At 40.4% G+C, this 23,134-nt stretch overlaps 1 protein-coding gene across 5 annotated transcripts; it reads right to left on the bottom strand.

Moving 5' to 3' along the window:
* Window positions 1–70: 70 nt before the first annotated feature.
* Window positions 71–22,278, bottom strand: phyhipla (phytanoyl-CoA 2-hydroxylase interacting protein-like a). 5 transcript variants are annotated; one of them, XM_066672708.1, is made up of 7 exons: window positions 12,556–12,593; window positions 10,876–10,945; window positions 10,571–10,762; window positions 6,460–6,650; window positions 6,173–6,347; window positions 4,930–5,047; window positions 71–2,306 (listed from the first exon to the last, which is right to left on the bottom strand). In XM_066672708.1, exons 4-7 carry the CDS (start codon window positions 6,619–6,621, stop codon window positions 1,769–1,771), a joined length of 993 nt encoding a protein of 330 aa, XP_066528805.1. In that variant the 5' UTR covers window positions 6,622–6,650; window positions 10,571–10,762; window positions 10,876–10,945; window positions 12,556–12,593; the 3' UTR covers window positions 71–1,768. The 5 variants fall into 5 exon arrangements, with proteins under 5 accessions (XP_066528805.1, XP_066528798.1, XP_066528823.1 ...); XM_066672701.1 differs by lacking the exons at window positions 10,571–10,762; window positions 10,876–10,945; window positions 12,556–12,593 and adding an exon at window positions 22,144–22,278; XM_066672726.1 differs by lacking the exons at window positions 10,571–10,762; window positions 10,876–10,945; window positions 12,556–12,593 and adding an exon at window positions 14,940–14,966.
* Between the last annotated feature and the right edge of the window lie 856 nt (window positions 22,279–23,134).

Below are 23,134 nucleotides of genomic sequence, written 5' to 3'. Positions count from 1 at the left end.
GTGACAACAGGTTAAAGGAGAACTGCGATAATATTGTAAAAAATAAACAAGTGTCTGTGCAAGAGCATAAAGTCAGTGAAAACACTGAGGGGAAAAGTCTGTGGGATGTGGTTTAGCCGTAAGGAAAATTGGAAATGTCTTACATTTTTCCAAAGAAAGATTAAACCTCACCTTTGAATAAATTATAAAGTTGGGTTCTCCACCGAAAAACCTTTTTATTTTTACTTAAGGCTTAATCTGTGCTTGGAAAACGAGAGACAAACTTCGCTGATAGTAGTTTCTCCATTCAGAAAAAAATGTAATTATCTTCAGTAGATGGGAAGCAACTCCTTAAATGTAAGAGCAAGCACAAAAAAGTGGTCTGTTTGTAGACAACACCAGCTGTAGAAGTGGTGTTGTTTTTCTGAAATGAAAAGATGAGCAAGGTGGTGGTGTCTTGTTTTTCTTTCTATCTTTCCTTCCTTTTGAAAAGACTGTAAGAAGCTTGTGTAAGAGCAAACAGAGCTCCCAGAGTGGTCAAGGATGGTCACTTTTCTTTGTTTTCTTCCATTACTACTTCCTCCTTTCTTTCCCATCACTGCAGATAAGGATTTTGGGGAGTTTGCTGCAGTTGTCTCTGCAGGGAGTCATCCAGATAATTCAGCCTACTGAGTCAGAAAATGTGGGATAAAAAGGGACCAAACATAGGACATGGCGCCCTGCACTCAGTTCCTTTAGATGCTCACGTCAACAGTGTGAATGTTCTTCAGCACTGTTTGGCATTCTGAAGTGAAGCCGGTAGGCGTAGCTAGCTGTGGTTGTGGGTTGTGGTGGTAACTGAAGGATGGACAGCATTGTGTCACTGTCAGGGTTTATTAATGGTCCTCGTTCTCATCTTCATCCACGAGATGTTTGTAGGACCATGCTAGGAAACGAAGTATTGGCGTAATACAGTCCAGGCTGGTTATTTAAGTATTCTTTAATATTTAAGTAAAGTTGTTGAGTTTATTAAATTCAGGTTTGCTCGAGGGTCTTGTCATAAGATCTAAACAATGAATGTGTGTTGCGGACGATAAACAAAAAGGCAGGATGCCTCTATTAGATGGCTGGTTTGAATTTTAGGGGTTGTTAGTCATTTTACTTGTTTTGTTTTTAATGAGCATCCCACACTGACTCTGCAAGAACAATATTTATTCCAAAAGCTAGGCAGCTATTTATGTTAATGAATAGCCATGTGTTGTTAGCTTCTCACGCTTATGTTGCACCTCTTGGGGTGTGTGAGCTGAGGGCCAGGAACAGTTGGTTAGTCAGTCCAGCTTGAGTTTGCATTGGATTTTTGACTTGTTAGTGTCCCGGAGTGTCCAGGTGATTTTTGAGGTGAGGAAGGTTGGTTAACGAGTCCAGCATGAGTGCTAGCTAGTGTCAGGTTCGAGTTCTTGTGGTGTCTGATGCACTGCAGCCTGAGCTTCTGCATTAACATCCTAAGCTAATGTTGAAGCTGTTGGGATGTTGGACACAGATGGTTAGTTTGTGGTATGAATGTGTGTATGGATATCTTTGACCATGCTAACATTCAAGCGCTTGATGTGTCTGATCTAAGGTTCAAACACACTCCATCTTACACATGAGCACTGGGGTTAGCGTCCCGTGCTAATGCTGCACATCATGGGGTGTTAAGTGATGATTGGACACAGTTGTTTACGAGGAATCTATGTATCAGTCCATGCTAGTTTTCAAGTTCTTGAGGTGTCGGATATAAGGATCGGATAGAGTCTAACTCACGCTTCTGTTAGCGTCCAACGCTAATGTTGCAGGTCTTGCAGCTGGGATCCTTCTTTGCATTTATGGTGGAGAGGCTCATGAGCTGATGGCCGCTGATCTGAGCCACACTGCCCTGCCCCAGCTCCACCGGCTCTGTGTAGATGAGCTCCAGGATGACGTCCTGAGCATGCCGGAACTCCACTCGCCCGTCTGGGCCGCACACTCGAGTCAGGAAGCGGTTGTTGGTCACGTCCAGCTCGGGCAGACGCTCGCTGCAGTAAACATCACCAGTAGAGCCTCGCGGAGCCAGCACAAGTATCACATAGTGGTAGGCCGTGTACATGCAGTAGAAATCACCGAAGTACACACGCGTGTCCGGGCCAAACAGCTCCTCTGCTGGGATCTGGAAACGGTAGCGGCCGTATGGAGAGTCCTGCGGAGGCTGTCCTGTGTTGAACTCTGTGTTGCAGCTGAAGAAGATGCCCTCCAGCTTCCCACTCAGAGGGGAGCCATGGCTGCCGCTGTTGTCCTTCACTGAGGGGAGCATCCGGCCACCCTGTGCATTCCTGTGAGAGAGGAACAGAGCGTGGGAGGTGAAATATTTGAGGTGGTGAACAGTTGACTCCCAGCTGCATCATGGTTAAGAATTTTAATAGCATTAAATAATATTTATTTGAAACTATCAAAAGTTAGGATTATATTGGAGATGGAGACGTGTATTCCGTCAATTGGTATTGAAATTAAATTAAAAGGAAAATTATATTTATTGGGCGGCACGGTGGCGCAGCAGGTAGTGTCGCAGTCACACAGCTCCAGGGCCCTGGAGGTTGTGGGTTTGATTCCCGCTCCGGGTGACTGTCTGTGAGGAGTTTGGTGTGTTCTCCCTGTGTCTGCGTGGGTTTCCTCCGGGTGCTCCGGTTTCCTCCCACAGTCCAAAAACACACGTTGGTAGGTGGATCGGCGACTCAAACGTGTGCGTAGGTGTGTGTGTCTGTGTTGCCCTGTGAAGGACTGGTGCCCCCTCCAGGGTGTATTCCCGCCTTGCGCCCAATGATTCCATGTGGCTCTGGACCCCCCGCGACCCTGAACTGGATAAGTGGTTACAGATAATGAATGAATGAATTATATTTATTTTGATGTTGAAGCAAAACAAATCTAAAACATGTGGTTATCGCCTCCTCCTTGGTTACACAAAATAATAAACACACTTGGAAAATCCCTCACAGGTCCTCATCTCACACACTCTCAGGTGCTACCCCGAAATAAAAGGATGGATCCACTGAGTTTCACTGAGTTCAGCACCTTACTTTTTTGAGGTTATGGCACATGGCACACAGCACACAGGACACAGGACAGGGCGCACAGGCTTTCATTCTCAGAGTGTTGTAAATATAGCATTTATTTTATTGTGTACTGGAAAGAGGAGGTTAAAAACAAAGGCATTGCTAAATTTGAATGGAATATCCAGGTGTTTTTTTTTTTCTTTTACTTTAATAGAAAAATGAAAAACCCTGTATTTTAATTTTAATCATAAAATAGAAAAAACAGTGAATGGACAGTACACAGGCATCAGATGCACTTCTAGTTCTCCTCAGAGCCATTCTCAAAAAAACATCTATAATAAAAACTACACATCTGGCTGATTTCTAAAACGGTAACCTGGGTGGGAAGGGCAGAGCTTTTGCTATGGACCCATGCATGATCACGAGTGTCATTCAAAAGAGGTGAGTTGTGTAGTAAGTTCTAGTAATATGTAGTTCCTAGAGTCAAGGAGTTTTCAAACTTTCAAAAGCGGAATCAAATGATTTTAAGCATATAAAATACAAACAGTCCCATATCCCTTTAACCCCTCCCATCCCACGACCGGCATTTAAGAGAGAGAAGAAAACGTTTATGCACATCGAATACCATGGTACACGGTCTGTCTGTAACCGTTTATCCAGTTCAGGGTCACAGTGAATCCAGAGCCTACCCAGAATCACTGGGCTCAAGGCAGGAACACACTCTGGAGAGATGCCAGTCCTTCACAGGGCACCAACCCCTCACACCTATGGATATTTTGAGTCGCCTATCAATGTGTGTTTTTGGACCATGGGAGGAAACACACGCGGACATGGGGAGAACACACCAAACTCTTCACAGACAGTCACCTGGAGCAGGACTTGAACCCACAACCTCCAGGTCCCTGGAGCTGTGTGACTGTGACACTACCTGCTGCACCACCGTTCTGGCCATGTCACATAAAATTTCTGCCCTGAACTCTGGAGAGAGTATTTTATCTTCTCTAGTTTGAGATATCACATAACTTCTCTGATCCATTGGGTGTAAGTCAGAGGAAGAGGATCTTTCCACCTACATTGTATTAGTTGCCTGGCTAGCAAAGTGCAAAAAAGCCAATACACTACACATAGGATGGCTTAGGTGGACGCCTAGTGGCTGAACACCAAATAGCGCCACATAAGGTGAACAGTCTAGAACAGTCTAGTGGCACTTCCAAAATTTTAGAAAGGGTATTAAAAATGGATTGCCAAAATTTATATAAATTTGGACATGTCCAAAATATATGTAATAGATCTGCAGGGTCTTGTTTGCATCTATCACATGTAGGATCCAAATTTGGCCTAATTTTAGACCGTCTAAATTTGCTCCAATGAAGCCTCTGCACTACCATAATTTGTATCACCAAATGCCATTGACAGACAGATGATGTGTTCACTCTTCTAATAATTTGCTGCCACATTTCTTCTTCTGGAATTTGGTTGGCAAGGTCCTCTTCCCACCTCCATTTGAGATCATCTGGAGTTATCAGATTATATGTACTGAGAAGCTCATATATCGTACATATAGCTTGCTTGGAATCTGCCCCCAGCTTAAGGATGAACTCAGTGAAACAGAAGGAAATAGAGAGAAATGAGACTATAAAACTACGCATTTGTAGGTATCTAAAGAAATGTGATCTTGGAATGTTACATTTTGTTATTAGTTGTTCGAAGGAGGCATATTACATATATCTGTATCAGAAATGTAAAAATATCATAGTGGAAAAATAATTATTTTATGGATAATTTGAGCATTGTTACAACTCTATTATGTATTCCTATTTCACTTAAATGTAAACATCCTTTCAGTGTTGTAGTCTTTTCTTGTGCCATGCTTGTGTTTTGAAGCAGATGAGACTGGCTCCTGTACCTGCAGTAGTCAAAGTACTCTTGGGTCTGATTGCGGTAGAAAACTGTGAAGGGGAGCATTCTGCCAGCGATGACCTCAGCCTTCTGAAGCAGCTGAGTCAAATGTACAGTCGAGTAATCTGCAGAGTAGGACACACAGCTTGTTGTGCACAAATAAAATCATAATTAAACTACAAGCACTTCCAGGATCAAACTGAGGATCAATTGTTCAGATTTCAGCTTCATATTAGGGCTGTGAGTTATACTGGTAATGGAGTAATCTACTGATAAGGCACGGATAAAACACAGACCATGACAATAAAACCTTTTAAAACATCTGAAAACACTTCATTAAGATCTATATCTATGTCTACCAAAAATATATTATTTAGCAGGGATTAAGGTTGTTACACACCTTACAAGGTGACATTGGAAAAACAAATACAAAATGAAAAAGATTCTGAGCTATATGCAATTTTTTGCAGAAAGTCACCACATTTTTTAACCTTTTCCAGTGAAAAACATGGACAATTTGAATAAAATGTCATCTTCGGTAAATCTCCTTCAGCTCCTCACAGATAAAAATGTTAATGCCTATAATAGGTAGAGCTGATTCGGGAAAACACAAAGCCCTCGGTCTCATACAAAACATTTATAATGAGCTCTCACATCATTTCAGAAGACAGTAACCCAGTGACTGTAACAGATGTCCGCTAACTTTTGGGCAAGTGTATACAGTCCACACACTGAGGTCTATGTTCAGTGTCTCTGCATAGGTCTGTCAGAAAGCACAGAGAGCTGAGACACAAATACAAAGACCCGATTGGCTGGTTGTTGCTATGCCAATGCCAGAGGCACAGATGATTTGTTAGGGAGTTTTTGTCACTGGGGAAAGTTTGCAAAATCAAGCAGAGGGGAAATAAAATACTGCCACATTTTCACTGTCCAAAATGAAATTGTGTTTGGTGTTCAGATACCATCAGTTACCCATGACTACATTTACTGTCAACTGAAATATGATTCATATAACGCATCAAGAATATCTAGCAAAACTAACTTTATGTAAGAGGAAACTATTGCATTTACCGCTGCAAGAGATTGGTACAGCTAGTTATTGTCTTACATGTTTAAAATGTAAGAAACCACAAAACTCAGAATATATTTTTCAAAAATGTACATTATGAAAGCTAAATGTGCATGTCTTATTCAGTTAAGTTTAAGCCACAGGGTGGTGTTAGTTAAAGATGGTTATTATGGGGTATTACCTGCAGTGCAGAACTCTACAATGTCGCTCCACTCTGAAACAGCGTAGTCACCGTCGCTCTGCTTGGAGGCGGTCTGCACAGCAACTGTGTACTCTGTTCTCGGGCTCAGGAACCAATGGCCTCGCACTGTCATCGGCAAGGGCACTGCCTTAGCAACCAGCTTAGTAGGAACATCCTGGATACAGGGATATGAGGGGTGAGATGTAAGAGCAGGATAATTTACATCAATTCCATTCTTGAAAAACAATACAGAACAGCTTCTATCTTATTAGATGATTTCACTGTACCTTGTGTTTGAACTTGTTGGAGTTTTTGTTCTCCTTCTTGTTGAGGTCGATGAAGTAGTGGGTGATTTTCTCTTTGGTGCGGGGGTCCATGTCCCAGCAGATCTTAAATGAGTCGCAGGTGATGTTACTGATGCGAATGTTTACAGGCACGGGGAGCTCCATCTCTACAACGCCACTGTCCTCTGCCTTACCTAAACTCACACACACACACACAGAGAGAGAGACAATAAAATAACATAGGCTAGTAAAATACTGAAATCATCTTTATAAAATGGAAGGCCAAGAATGAATACAGAAGCTTGTGGGGAATGGCCATTATTCTGTAATGCAAACTGTCCTATATTTTGTTAAGTACTAAAAGTACTGGGGACCTCCTAGCATTTTATGGTAATCAGGGTCTGCTTTAAATACCAAGACTATAGCTATCGTACTCACTTGGCTCTACTTTTTCAAATATGAGTGTTAGTAGACATAACATTTTTTTGCCTTAGTCCCTGGACAAAAGTTAGTAGCATGCTTCATATTTTCTCAAATACTTTAATAATGCTTTTTAATAACAATTCTGGGTGGCACAGTGGCGCAGCAGGTAGTGTCACAGTCACACAGCTCCAGGGACCTGGAAGTTCTGGGTTCAAGGCATGCTTCAGGTGTCTGTGAGGTGTGTTCTCCCTGTGTCAGCATTGGTTTCCTCCAGGTGCTCTGGTTTGATCCCACAGTCCAAAAACGCATGTTTGTAGGTGGATTGGTGACTCAAAAGTGTCTGCAGGTGTGAATGTGTGACTGTGTGTCGCCATGTGAAGGACTAGCGCACCCTCAAGGGTGTGTTCCTGCCTTGCGCCCAGTGATTCCAGGTAGGATGCCAATTAAACTTTGTGCTGTGTCCTAGCGTTCCAAAACAGCTGCTTTAGGGTGTCTCAGTGTTATATATATCTCAGAACACAGAAACAGCCATACTTAGCCTTGTCCAGAAGAACAGCCCAAAATATATGTGCAATGTTTTTACAAAACAGTGTTACAGAATTTTGTTATGCATACTTTCTAGTAGGTGTGTCTAACAGAAGTGGACAATGAGTGGACACAGAGCTTAAAAACTCCATCAGTCCTGTGTCTGATCACTCCTACCCACACAACACACACAAAGTGAAGGAGAGTTAACAATGTATACAGAGCAACAGACGGACTATAGTCTGTAATTGTATACTACAAAGTGCTCCTGTATGGTCAAACCAGGCAGTTGTTGTTTTGTCTGATAATTTTTCTTGTTTGAAATTACCCACAAATTATTTGCCAATCGATAAAGACACTTTCAATGGTTAAGCAGGACAGACAAGTGAGAAAACATCTAGAATAACGTTATAATATTCTAACAAAATGAGATATATTTACACTACTGGTTATGTTTAAGTTGATTTCACTTGCTAAGATAAGTTTTTTATCATGCATATCATATTTTTCTTTAAATTTTACTCACGGTGTGGACTGAGATCATTATTCACGCCACATTCCTCCAAACTGAATAACTAACGGTTCCTTCTCTGAAAGAGTGAGTGTCTCCGGGAGATAAGAGAAAAAGCAAATAACACACGGACACACCCAGGTTTTTTCTCTCTGTGTCATAGACACAGCTTATATGTTAATCAGCTAGACCCCCACCACCCCAATGTCCTTAACTGCCTCCTTTAAATATAACTTCTGCCTTTCGCTGCTTTACACTTGTCTTTTGGAGCCAAACCTGGAAAAGTGACACTTCTTTTGTTAATTACTATCACAGCTTCAACGTACACTGTATTAGTATCAGTAAGCCTGCAGCATTTAATAGAACGTTGATAGACCTTCTCATGTTGTTTCCATAGACAGTTCCTGTATTCTGGGAAATTCTGGGTCTGAGCTACATACATTTGTGCACACACACACAGCTTGTTCAATCTCTTAGAAAACCACGAAATGAAATAACATGATCTGGAGTCTAAGCTCCACCTGCCCAATGCCAATTATCATCAAGAGATATCAAGCCACCCCTAGCACTGGGCTGTGGAGCAGTGGCACTGTTATCTGGAGTAACAGAGGTCACCTCTGGGAGGAGCTAGAATGATGTATGTGTACCAGAACTAATCATTCAACGTCAGCACTTGACCTCACTAATGCTCTTATTGCAGGATGTCATTGAATCTTCACAGATATGTTTCAACATCTGATGTCAAGCTTTTGTAGAAGAGACGAGACGTACAAAAGCAAACACCTTGTGTAACACCCTTCTTTTAAGAGAGAGTATTGGCTGAGTAGACATCCGCAAGTTGGTCCTGTAATGTGTCTAGAGACGTTAAAAGAACACTAGGTAAGATAGGGGCTCCCTTCATGTAACACGTTTTTACTCAAATCAAAGGGAAAGATGAGAGGGGATTTGTTTCCTACTTATAGACCCTACTTTCCCTATTACAAGGCAGTAGAGAATCACAATGGTTTTAGATTTATATATCAGTTATAAGATACTTGAATAAATCCAATCCAACAGCAAGCCATGTGCAAATGAAAAGGGTGCTCTACTGCATCATAGAGCTGCTACACCCTGAACAAGAGAAATGTCTTTGTCACAAGCACACACACACACACACATGCACAGGGTGAGCAGTTTCTATGGCAACACAGCAAGCTGGTTCGTCAGTGTATTTCAATCCATTTAAAGAGAAAGTTCTCACTGTGAATGGAGATGTGGTGCTTTAAGTGAGGAACACAAGAGAGATCATGGAAATTTCCAGCAAAATCCAGGACCTGTCTGATGGAATATATGGAGAAATTCAAGAACCTCCAATCGATTACAACATTTCTGCTGACCACTGAACTACACGAGGACAAACAGAGTCAGTTACTGATGTATTAGAGCTGCACCAGGATGAGAGATGCTTTTAGACTTGCTTTAAATACCTGCATGAAGTCACCAAACACAAAGTCAAGTGTGAACAAGGCAAAAGTAGAGAGAAAACAATATCAATAAAAAAGTCGGAAACAGGCAGATAAAGAAAAATATAAATAAAAATTATGGAAAAAAGCACAAAGAGCATTGAGGCAGAGTGTAAATGAAAAAGAGAGGGAGGAGCAGAGAGAGAGAGAGAAAAAGAGAGAGAGAGATTATATATGGTCTGTGGTCCTGTGTTGGATTGCTAAAAGCATCCTGTGGGACTGCAGTCCATTCTGAAACTAACACACAGAGAGAGAGAGAGAGAGAGAGAGAGAGAGAGAGAGAGAGAGAAAGAGAGACGCATTGGTTTATCTGCAGGGCTGATAATATGGCTCCTGGTCTTGTTCAGGTCATTTTTTTCAGACCTCAAACACTTTGTTTCTTGCAAACTATCTTCAATCTAGTTAAAAATATGTAATATCTCATTCAGAGTCTGATGTCAGAATATTATTAATAAAGAAGTTTATTCCACCTATTTCACCAGCTGCAGCAATTACTGACTCCAGCCGTGTAAAGCACTCAATATCCCAGAAGTCCCAGAAGGGTTTAATGCATTAAACTGAAACAATCAGTGATGGCAGTGTAGTTCAAACATAGCAAATACTCAAATCTAGAATGAATGCTAGAAAATATCATTGGCACGGACAGCACCAGTGATTTATTAAAGCACACTCCTAGAAACATTTCAAATCATATATTACACCAATACAGTCATTAATTTTTCATAAAACAGAGTACACAACCTCAAATATGCATAATAATGGTGTGATATGGGCATTACAGCAGAGGGTTATTTCACCTTCATCAGTTTAGCCCCACCCATTCAAGGTAAAGTAATAAGCAATATCAGCTCGCAACGGCTTTTGCACAAAGCACAACAAAAGGCTAATGAAAAAAGCACTATTTTCCATAGACGACCAGGTAACAAAATCATAGCCCAATTTCTCCACATTTTAGTCATTGTTAATTCCATTGACTTGCTAAGTCATTCCTGATCACATAATGCTACCATGCCAGCTCCTCCTGAGACACTAAACATCAGACAAAGCATCTTTTCCAAAGTGCTCAACATGATTGGAGGAGAATACTAACCTCCCAAATTGCTTTCATTGGCCAGCATCATCCTGAGTGTTCAGGACCAGCCCCAAAAATCACCTGTTAATTGTTCCAGATTGTTCCCTCCCGTTCACTACAGCCGTGCTGAAGGCTGTAGACAGTAGAGCACGTTTACAGAATGAACTGTGTAAATGGGCTGAGGTGTCTTAATGTGAGACAGATGAACTCTCCGTGCAATTCACAGCCTCGTACATCACCATCAGCAGCCATCATCAGCAGAAGAACCCTGCACTGGGAGTCAATATGACGAGAGTTTAATTTCATTATTCAAATCCTATCTGGATCAAACATCAGTTCCTCCTGGCCATAAACAGACTGAAGAGTGTTCATCAACACTGACTCACTCTGACACAGAAGAAGGCCACAGTCTGTCGAGAGTTGGAGGTGTCTGGGAGGTCATTCTATTCACTGGCTCTGTAAACACCAAGATCAGATCACAGGGTCTCACAGTGGTGGGATGGCTCATTTACTCGTTTACAGAAAAGCTGGGACATTCGGCATCATGTAAACATTAATGGCTTGCAATGATGTGAAAATCATTTATAGCCTACATTTAATTGACAATAGTGCAGAGACAAAATGTCAAATGTTGGAACTAAGAAATTTTTTCAGCAATTTGATGCCAGCAACATGTTCCAAATAAAGTTGGGACTGGACAACCAAAGACAGGTAAAGACAAATAACCGAAGAAGAAGAAGAATATTAATCTGGCAACAGATCAGTGACATAATTTGGGGTTAAAAATGAGCATCTCAGAGAGGCTAAATTTTTCAGAAGTAAAGATGGGGAGGGGTTCACCACTCTGAAAGACTCCACAGGAAAATAGCCCAACAATACAAGAATGATGGTCCTCAATGTAGAATAGTAGACAACGTGGGGATTTCTTCATATGTGACTGTGTATATATTGTGGATGTTATATGTTGTATTGTGTTGTTATGCTATGAGTGATCGAAGATGCATTTCCACATTGTGGACAATACATTTTATTTTATTCAATTCAGAAAATCCAGAGAAGTCTCTATATATAAGAGACAAGTACCAAAAGCAATGTTTCATGACTCAGTAAGGTGTAACTGCATGAGCTCAGAAACACTTCCCACAACCACTGTCTGTGAACAGTTGACCACTGCTTCCACAAATGCAAGACAAAACTCAATCATGCAAAGAAGAACTATATATAAAGAGATCCAGTAATGCTGCAGCCTTATCTGGGCCCAGTCTCATTTAAGATGGACTGAGGCAAGGGAAATTGTCCTGTGGTCTGACAAATCAAACATTGAAATTCGTTTTTGAAATAAGAGGTGTGGCATCCTCTGGGCTAAAGAGGATAGGAACCATCCAGCTTGTTAAGTGCACAGTTCAAAAGACAGCATCCTTAATGGATGGGGTGCATTAGTGCACATGGCATGGGTTACTTGCATATCTGTGAAGTCATGCTGAAATATATACAGGTTTTTGAGCAACATGCTGCCTTACAGACTACTTCTTTTCCTGGGAAGGCCTTGTTTATTTCAGTAGAACAAGGCTAATTCACATTCTGCATGAATTACAACAGCATGGCTCCTTAGTAAAATAGTCCGGGAGTTAAAATTATCCAGACCATTCACCCACTGAAAAAAACAACTGTTATTTATAATGTTGCATTATGAAATAATAAACATTATAACGGTGACCCACACAACACACACAAAGTGAAGGAGAGTTAACAATGTATACAGAGCAACAGACGGACTATAGTCTGTAATTGTATACTACAAAGTGCTCCTGTATGGTCAAACCAGGCAGTTGTTGTTTTGTCTGATAATTTTGCTTGTTTGAAATTACCCACAAATTATTTGCCAATCGATAAAGACACTTTCAATGGTTAAGCAGGACAGACAAGTGAGAAAACATCTAGAATAACGTTATAATATTCTAACAAAATGAGATATATTTACACTACTGGTTATGTTTAAGTTGATTTCACTTGCTAAGATAAGTTTTTTATCATGCATATCATATTTTTCTTTAAATTTTACTCACGGTGTGGACTGAGATCATTATTCACGCCACATTCCTCCAAACTGAATAACTAACGGTTCCTTCTCTGAAAGAGTGAGTGTCTCCGGGAGATAAGAGAAAAAGCAAATAACACACGGACACACCCAGGTTTTTTCTCTCTGTGTCATAGACACAGCTTATATGTTAATCAGCTAGACCCCCACCACCCCAATGTCCTTAACTGCCTCCTTTAAATATAACTTCTGCCTTTATGGATGGGGTGCATTAGTGCACATGGCATGGGTTACTTGCATATCTGTGAAGTCATGCTGAAATATATACAGGTTTTTGAGCAACATGCTGCCTTACAGACTACTTCTTTTCCTGGGAAGGCCTTGTTTATTTCAGTAGAACAAGGCTAATTCACATTCTGCATGAATTACAACAGCATGGCTCCTTAGTAAAATAGTCCGGGAGTTAAAATTATCCAGACCATTCACCCACTGAAAAAAACAACTGTTATTTATAATGTTGCATTATGAAATAATAAACATTATAACGGTGACCCCAAGTAGTTGAGCAGCTGAAATCCTGTATCAAAAAGAATGAGAAAAAATTCACAACTTAATCACAACTAAACGAACTGGTCTCCTCAGTTCCCTAATATAGCAACACATTGGTAAATATGCCCCTGTCCCAATTTATTTGGAACTTCTTGCTGGCATCAAATTCAAAGTGTGTGTGTGTGTGTGTGGGGGGGGGGGGGGCGGGCGATAGGGGTGGGCGGCATAAAAACTTTTTTTTTTCCAGTTTTAACATTTTATAAATATTGTGTCCCAACTTTTTGGAAAGGGGTAAAATGGCAGTTTTACCAGAGAAGAAGATGTATTTACTTGTAATGAAAGTAAACAGATCCTTTTTATTGGCCACCCCTGAAATGTGCACATAAAGTGAAGCTGACATTTTTTAATTAAATTAATTAAGTTTAGATTAATTTGCTTTGAGTATTTTAAAAGTTAGATTTTAGTAGTAATCAAATTTTCTATAGATGTAGCTAACAACTTTTGCTTAAACCTTAATATTTTCTTCAGTTAATACATAGTAGTACCAATACATGGTATACAGGAGAGAAAAGCCAAATGAAGGAATATAGGGCCAAATCTCAAATGACACCCTAATCCCTCTGTAGTGCATGGCTGTGGGTCTTGATAAAAAGTGTTCTACACACAAATAGTGTATTACATTTCTAATAGTAGCTAATTTTTTTAATCCAGTCTTTAGTATTAGTCCATTATGATATACATCTATTACTATTTGTGTAGAAGTCACTGTTCTGGTCTAAGTGTAGTGCACTATGTAGGAAGGCTGGACCGTTTGAGACACAGCCTAAATTTATCCGTTAATGCAAACAAAATCAACCGACTCATTTCAAATTTACTTCGAGTTGGTTACTTTAAATATGCTCTCAAAATACATAGTCTTTAAGAATTAAAACACGAATTATTTAATTTTCATAACAAACTAAAGGAGAAGAAAAATTTAATTTGAAGGCTTCAGTAAAATTAGCTGTCAGGTTGTAAATCTAAGGACGCAAACAAAGGGGCCTACTGAATAGTTTATTCATATCTATACTTATTGTGTCCTTTGGAGGAACATGGGCTCCCTAATAATATTTCACAAAAATATAACATTATATTTTAACTCAATCTTACCTCAACCTTTATTTGCTTGCTTGTGTGTGGGGGTTTACGACATCCCGGCCCCAGACTACACCACGAGTTTTAAATTGTCCCGTAATATAAGATAATGTAAAAATGTTATATCGATTGACCTCTTAAAAAGTAGCTAAACCGTTTAAATGTAAGGTTACTTGACTTCCAAAAACGACCATATCAAAATCCTTGATATTTCAATGAACTGTTAAAATGTGAAATAAACCGTCAGAGACTCATTCATTCATTATCTGTAAGCACTTATCCAGTTCATGGTCGCAGTGGGTCCAGAGCCTACCTGGAATCATTGGGCGCAAGGCGGGAATACACCCTGGAGGGGGCGCCAGTCCTTCACAGGGCAACACAGACACACACTCACGGACACTTTTTGAGTCGCCAATCCACCTACCAACGTGTGTTTTATTTGGAATGTGGGAGGAAACCGGAGCACCCGGAGGAAACCCACGCGGACACGGGGAAAACACACCAACTCCTCACAGACAGTCACCCGGAGCGGGAATGGAACCCACAACCTCCAGGTCCCTGGAGCTGTGTGACTGCGACACTACCTGCTGCGCTCTACAGAGCTCAATGCTTTTTAAATATGGTGACCAGACATCCTCTTTTACCCGGACATGTCCTCTTTTTTAGACTTAAAAAAATGTCCGGGCGGAATTTCACAAACGTCCGGGATTTTGTTTTTCTAGAACTTACATAGAACTTGGAGAAGCGTTTCGTTCACAAACTAGTCCCGCCCCCTTCCCTACTCCGATTGGTTCTCTTGAGTGAGAAGGGGGCGTGGCGAAGTAGCCTAAAATCTTCTGATTGGACGGTCTGACTCTAGAGCTACCGTTATTGGTCGTTAAACTTCTCTGGAAACATTTAATTGGTCAGTCTGCACGTCAGTAGTCCTTGTTTACATCAGGCAAAGCTCATGTACCCACCCTCATCTCGAGCAGCTATGCCGAAACGTAAATGTAAGTTCTCGCGAGAGCTCATCCGAGACGTGTCCTTTTTTTCACCATTTCAGGTCTGGTTACCCTATTTTAAAGCTCTTTACAAAATGTTATAGCAAGAAATGGTCATAAATATGCTGGCTCATGCCAGACAGAGTTACTATTATTACATTTTATTTAAAAAAGTTATAATTGTAGATATCTTAAAGTACTGTTCTTAGTCAGATTGTAAAGGCAGATATCTTGTCATTCTGACTAGTCCAAACGTAATTGTTAGTCAAAACTAGCATTTCATTAAAGATGGTCGGACTAACCGAAGCTATTTAATGTTTAAAAAAGGCTTGCCATACAATCTGACTGGAAAGAACGGTAATTTAAAATGTCTAAAACTATATTGTGACTAGTCAAAAAGACACTCTCATCTGAATTTTAGTCATTGCGAGCATCAGTCCCCCATGTGCTGGCACGGTTGCCACGGTTGCCAAGCTCAAAAAGCAACCCACATATTTGCAAATGACTTTACTGAAAGTCCCCTATAATATGTAGACCTAGCAACTTTTATATGGCGTGAAAATGTGCCGTGTAAGTCAGCTACGTTTTGACTCGAATAATAATTTAAGATATCTACAATTACATTCTGACAAGTCAGAATTATAATTTGAGATATCAGAAATACAAACGATATCTCTAATTTACTTTTTGACTATTTATAATTTAATTGTAGATATCTGAAATGTAAGTTTAAAACAGTCAATAATTAAGTTCAGATGTCATTTACACTCACCATACTGTAATTAAATATATCTCAAATTGTTATTTCACCAAGTCAAAATATAATTAGAGATATGTTAATTTAGAATAATGTCCAACCATAAATGAATTGCAGCTATTTGTAATGTAAATCCAGTCACGATTTAATTTTAAAATGTTGTGATTGGTCAGGGTAATAGTTACATAAGCATAACCAACTTTTAGGACTGCCCATTCTACATTGAAAAGAGAGAAGTACTGGTCATTTTTGAGGAGAAATTAATCATATTTCTGTTTTGTATTTAAACTTCGCTGAATGTTTCACAAAACACCCACATTTAACATTATTTTAAAAATATTCAAAATGGGTTCCCAGGGGCTTTAACAGGTGTTGGGTATGTAGCTAAAGCCATGGGCTGTAATTATGGTTAAATGTGTCTGAATGACACTGTAGCCACCACAGAGCCTAAATCAGGCTCATTCCTCAAGGGTTGCCAGGAATTCTGTCAAGGGAATCCATCCACAGCAAGAGAGCACGTTCCTGGAAAAACGGATTAAATGATTTACTCTGTGTACATTAGATCTAGCGATCCGTCTTTCTTCTCTGAACAATATGAGTTCAATTATGAGCCATTAGTCTTTGTCTATAAGCAGATGGTGGACCAGAACTTGACCTTTGACTTGATCTTAGGCCTAGGATTTGAAGGATATTTTCTCAGAATAAGCTAATATATAGATTTAAATGTGTAACAATGATGCATCAAACTGAAAAATAATCTAAACTAATGTATAGATTAGTTATAACTGATCATATATAACACAAACCCCATTTCTAGAAAAAGCTTAGGATTTTTTGTAAAATGCAATATAACAAGTATCTAATTGATTGATTCTGTAAATATGGACAAATTTGAATTTGGTCCCTGCAGTACACTCCAGACAAATGCTGGGACTGAGGCATGTTTACAAATATGTTACATCACCTTTCCTTTTAAAAGAACACTAGGGAGAATATTTACTTTAAAATTACAGCTTTAAAATAATTGTAATGCTGCACTGACCTGTAACAGGGAGAACACTGTGTATTATATAAATTCTGGAGGAGGGTAGGAAGATGTCAGATTGCATTTCTTGATGCAGTGTCAAACTGTGCTAAGTGACTAAGCTTTTTCAAAATACACCTCAGCCCATGTGACTTTATCACAGCAGCATGGAGAGAGTGGCGTGAAGTATCCCAGCAGTTGGAGCCATGGAACCAATACTTTTGAAGAAGATGAGATGCAAAGAATTTCAACAGCACTAATCAATGTTACATTTTAACATTTCCAGAAAACTAGAGGCTCTCACTGTGACAAACATCCTTATTATTATTATACCATTGATTTTGGTAGAAATGTTGGATTATCAGGTGTCGAAACATTTAGCCATGTAATGTAGCTACAAGACAAAAAAAAATATGTCTAAAATGCAGCCCTCCCCAGCCTCTGTATTTCTGCCTGTACCTAGGGAACACCATTTCTTTGTTTCTCCCAAAATTATGTGCCAAACCTAAGCACCATTCACTCCTCATTTTCTTCAGTCCATTAGCTGCTAACTCAGGAAAACAGCTAACCCGCCTCTGCCGTGCCACAAAAACACAGGAGTATAAAAGCGAAGAAACAACACTTGGGGAGAAAAAAAAGAGGGGCACTGTTAAGCCTGTGTGGTAATGACTGATTAAATCTGATGTAGACAGGCTCTTACAGGCCTTTTCTTCTCCAAATAAAGAGAAAAAAACATGATGAATCATTGTGCTAGCATTAGCATAACATAAGAAACAAATGGGCCCAAAAGAACTACTGCCATCTTTTCTTAACAACAGTCAGTCAGTAATTAAATTACAATGTTGAATTTATAATAGTTTAAGAAAGCGTTTTTTCCAGTGGTCCATCAATACAATGCTACAAAGCTATAGGAAGGCGTGTCTTCAGAGGTACTGCTTCTTTTTAAACTACCCCTAACACATTATTGCAGTTCATCATGCTTGGAGCAGAATGTTCCAGATGTTTTTGTATAATCACTTTTTTTTTTGCTAGTATGATTTGCGATATTATTGCCCTTAATTGCGATTCACAATCATTCTTCAGCAGTTATTTACGGCAGATCTACCACACAAATATTCTGCTTCTCTTTAGCATTTAATCTCTTTGCTACAAGTGCTAGAAGAAACAACCAAACATACTTTTCAAGTGTTCAGAGTTTGACATCGGCAGATGGTTTGCCACTCGTGAACCAACCCTTCTATGTCAGATATTAATGTCTACACAAAGCAGGAACACACAAATGCACAGGGAGAACCCACTAAAATGATCTGAGGTGAAGACCTTGATGAACCCAGGGCTGTGTGGCAAGTGATATAATTAACTGTTTTTAATGTTATTTGGTTACCATTTTCAGGACATTAGCAACTACAGCAAAAGCCGCTAGCTATTATTAGCTGGAGACATTAAAAACCAAAGATTTTTATCAAGTTAAATGTATTGGAGGCAACTAAATGAACCTGAATACAGGGGGCATTTCACAATGTCATAGTTTATAGCGCCACTGCTAATGGTCTCCACAACTCCCACCAAATGTCAAATGCAAACTACCTCCGCTGTAGTCGACAGTGGTGGTCCACTCCAGATCACAAACTTTACTTCTAGAGGCATGAAACCATTTCTGTTCTACTCATTGTCTGCCGGGAAGGCATGGAAACACAGTATGGTTTATTTTACTTGGAGTTAATACTGAAAAAGTTCTGGTTAATGGACTGGTGTTTTTGTTGATGTTCTCGGGGAAGTGGAGTTTTGTTTTTGGTGTTATCTCAGTATATTTCTTATTATTGCCATAATATATTTGATATCATTGCAGTGTAGGTGTTGTATATATTTTGGTGTTTTCTCAGTGTTGATTTTGGTATTATCACACATTTTTTTTATTATTGCAGTATGGTTTTTTGTACTATCCTACTGTTTTTTTCATGTTACTTCAGTATAGTTTTTGGTATGATCAAAACATAATCTCTGGTCATTTCCCTGTATTGCTTGTGATGGTGTCTCAGTTTGTTTTTGGCGTTATTACAGTATTGTATTTTGAGATGCATTAAAGTCCCTAGCAGTTTTTATACTTATGTCAGCTTTCTTTTCTTAGATCACAGCCCAGTGGAAGGGAGGCTGTATTTTTCTTAAAAGGAGAAAGTGATGGAGGTTGTGGCTTGGAGGAATGAAAAAGTGTTTTTCCCCATCTTTCTTTTTTCCTCTTCACTGCTCAGGCATGTTGTGCTGGAGCTGCCTGCAGCACTTTGGGATTAAGGACACAGTTTTTCTGAAGGACACAGGAGCAGCCGAATGATAGCAAGCCACTGCTGCTGACCACTTTGGCCCTGCAGTTCCAGACTGGAATCCACCACTGCCCTCTAGGCGAGTGTTTGTGGTCATATGCGTAAGGGTCATTACACTGAGCACTCAGTTGAAGAAGGATATTTCTGACATAATACATGTAATTATTACATTTAATTATTGTCAGGGTATATCTGGATTAAGGTTCTGGACTTTTACATTTATTCAAACTCCATTCTGGAGGCTGCAGGCCAAACAAGATACTGGGCATCTTTGCAAACTCAATGTTCACTTTAATTGTATTTCAATTTTATAACCACATTTACTAGAAGATTCACCTCTTCAGTAAAAAAAACAGTAGTTGGCTTCACATGTTTTGGAGAAGGCTTGTACTCCTCACTCTCCCAGGCTGGTGGCATTATGTGTGATTGGGGGAATCCTACAGCTACACAGTGGTGTAAACATAAACAGATGCATTTCTATGGCACACAGCACTCAGTGTACTGAAAGAAATGCTGTGAATGTGTCATGGAATGCAAATAAAAGTGACCCTGATGGACATATGCGAATGGAGCTCCAGAGAGAGATAAAAATAACACACGCACTCACACACTCATATACACGGGTCTGAGAGAAATAAAATAAAATAAAACAGACACACACCCACACGAGCTACAGCCAGATCCATTCAGACTTCTACTGGAACATTTTCCCGTACATTACTTTTGATGGACCTTAATTCAGGATGTATTTTTCTTTCTAATTAAATTCAAGATATTAATTTTTATTCAAATTTATTCAGAACACTAACTTTACCAGAACTCCACCAGGGTCGTGGTGGGTCCGGAGCATAACTGGAATCACTGGGCACAAGGCAGGAAATCAACCTGGAGTGGGTGTCAGTCCTTGGCAGGGCAAAACAGACTCACACATTCATTCACACTTATGGACAATTTTCAGTCGCCAATCAACATACCAACATGTTTCTGGGGTGAACATATTGGGGATAATATTTAATCAAAAAGTATGTGTACATTTTGGTTTATACGATTTACAGATGGTGATTTTGAAGTCAGCGATAGTAGCGTATACTGTCATTTTTATTGTCATATAGTTAATTGTCATTTTAAACAAACAAACAAACAAATGAACCAATAATAAAATCCTAACTCCTTAAATAAGCAATGTAAGAGTGTGTGTGGCTCCCTCTGTGCTTATGATGTTCTGCTGCTCATTTCTAAGGGTAATCTTTGTGTATTCCTTTTAAATTGCTCAGTGCAAAAGAAAATCCTGTAGCAGAATCCCTGCATTACTAACACTGATCTGCTCCTCGCTTCTGAGAGGAGGCTGAAAAAAATAAATAAATAAATGTCAAGTCACTGCCTTCTCACACAGATCCAAAGAGGGTTTTTTTTCATCACTAGAATATACATTATTACAACCCTGATATCAAAGTGCAGTTCTATACCAGAGTGTCCTGTTCTAAAATATAGTCCATTTCGACACCACAACTAGAATCCTTTTCTAAAGCATAGTCCATTTCTATACCATTTCAGCTCCAAGACCGGAGCCTTTACTGTTAGAAGCATAGATAGCACTTGAAGCCCATTTCAGATGATCAATACCAACCCTAAAATTGATTTCAGCACCACGGATAGAGAGCATTTCAATTCACTTATAACTAAGGAGTTAATTTCTACACAAAAATGCATTTAACATCAATTAATAGAGTCCATAGTCAATTTCAGTCCCATTTACTGTAGTACTGGAAGATAAAATCTGAGTATTGAATATGGAAAATATTTCGGCACGAGAGAACAGTGTCTGTTTCTGGCATCATTAGCATTCAATACTATAGTCCATTGTTTCTACAGACATGAGGACACTGAACACTGTATTTGTACACCTGAGTCCCTTTCATATCGACTATGCTATTAAAGCAGCAGAAGTCCTGTGGACACCATGGCAGTCATCCTCTTTGCTGGAGTCCATTTCTACACTAGAATCAAATAGAGTAAGTCTATTTCAGCACCACGGATAGTGCATTATCCAGAGTCCATTTCAACACTTGACCACAGCGTTGGCACTTGCTCTGTCCGTGGTGCTGAAGAAGACCCACGTGCCCATGGGTTTCCATCTCCTTTACAATGAGTTTATTCCAAAGCAGTGACCAATAGATCGGGATGCTCTGGAGCAGCTGCACATGAGCCTAAGGTCACCATTCTCAATGCCAGTCATCGGCCGGAGGGGTATAAATCCCCCTTGCATTGGACTGTGCACTGACTGTCTTCTATGGATTGAGGTAATATGGCACAGAGCACCAATCGTCCACTAATGGACTCCTGGTCATTTACCTTTCTTCGTTAACCTTCATTAATTCACCTGATCTAATCTTTTTTCTTTGGAAGTGACTGCCTGATTATCTAAAGGATGTGTTAGATGGAAGTGAACCCTGCAGGAAGAGGGTCGATGACCACAGCATGCGGCGATTTCTCGCTTCGTATAATGCAACACCCAGCTCGAGTTGCCCGCCGCGTGCAATACAGGCACGTTGTTTCGCTACAGAATGAGAAAATAAAAAAACACAGCCACCCTTGCAGTGTAAAGCTTATGTGCAATGTGGTAATGATGATGATGATGGTGGGGAGGATGAAGGTGTTGATGGTGACTCGGCATGGCATGCCACTACTTTAAAGCTCGTGCAATAAACGCAACGCGTCATGACACGCCCAGATGAGCCGGCAGACGTTTGAACGCGGATTTCGGAGAGTGACAAGTGAACGTGATCTGCAGCGAAACGCAACGCGGCGCGCGAGGCGAGGCGGGTCCACCCGGCGTACGGGCTCCTCTTACCGTCTCTCTCGCACAGCTGGAGCGACTCCAGGCTCACATTCTTCACGAGACCCGGAGCCTCCATGTCTGTCCGTCCGGCACGTGAGGGGTCAGCGAGGAATCTGGGTTAATTTTCTTTATATTTTTTAATTATTATTATTTTTTTAATTTGTCCGGTTTTGGCGCGAGCTGGAGAGGAAAAGAGAGCGAGAGGCACGAGCGGTCCTCACCCTTCTGGAGTGAGTCAGTCTCTCTCTCTCTCTCTCTCTCTCTCTCTGCGTCACTGAATCGTCACAAGCACGAGCTCCACTAATGTTCTCTAGGTTCTGACCCCCAGTCTCACTGATGAGCATCCCCTACGAGTGAGAGATCCGCCTCAATCCAGTCATCTGAAGATACCAGCGGTTTCTTCTACGTTTTTTTCTCAGTAAATGCTCCTTAACAGATGCACATTCTTTCAGACCCATGACATTGAGGAGGACACAAACAGCTATAGATATGATCTGGGGTCCCATTTTCTCTGTCTCTGAATCATTTTCGGTGCTGCAGTTTGGGAAACTCCTGTTACTCTTCAGGTGTTTTCCTATGATGCCCCCACTCACAAGAAAGTGTGCAATTTTACACCTAGGCTTTCACTAATGTCTCCGTTTCCCAGCTCCACTCACCATACACGAGCGCTTTGTAGTTCTACGATTACAATTACTTTGTTTGCACCTTTTCACCGGGCTTTTCAATGCTCAGAACCACCGCTGCGCCTCTGTGAAACTGACGTAGTGTTGCTGTGTTAGTGTGTGTTGTGCTGGTGCGAGTGGATCAGACACAGCAGCGCTGCTGGAGTTTTTAAACCCCTCGGTGTCACTGCTGGACTGAGAATAGTCCACCAACCAAAATGTATCCAGCCAACACTATCCTGTGTCCCCAGATGAAGGACTAGAGGACGACCAACACAAACTGGGGCACTGGGGCAGCCGTGACCTAATGGTACCGGAGGTTCCCAGGAGCGGCTGGGACA

This window comes from Hoplias malabaricus, chromosome 1 (genome assembly GCF_029633855.1).
Source record: "Hoplias malabaricus isolate fHopMal1 chromosome 1, fHopMal1.hap1, whole genome shotgun sequence".
Classification (NCBI taxonomy): domain Eukaryota; kingdom Metazoa; phylum Chordata; class Actinopteri; order Characiformes; family Erythrinidae; genus Hoplias; species Hoplias malabaricus.
The sequence above is the reverse complement of the archived record's forward strand: the minus strand, read 5'-3'. Positions and strand labels throughout refer to the sequence as shown.

Coding starts and splice junctions, on each gene's coding strand:
- phyhipla (XM_066672701.1), bottom strand. CDS start 22,207: ATGGAGGCTCCGGGTCTCGTGAAGAATGTGAGCCTGGAGTCGCTCCAG. Junction 6,348..6,459: donor CCAACAAGTTCAAACACAAG/GTACAGTGAAAT, acceptor CCCTGTATCCAG/GATGTTCCTACTAAGCTGGT. Junction 5,048..6,172: donor TGTAGAGTTCTGCACTGCAG/GTAATACCCCAT, acceptor CCTACTCTGCAG/ATTACTCGACTGTACATTTG.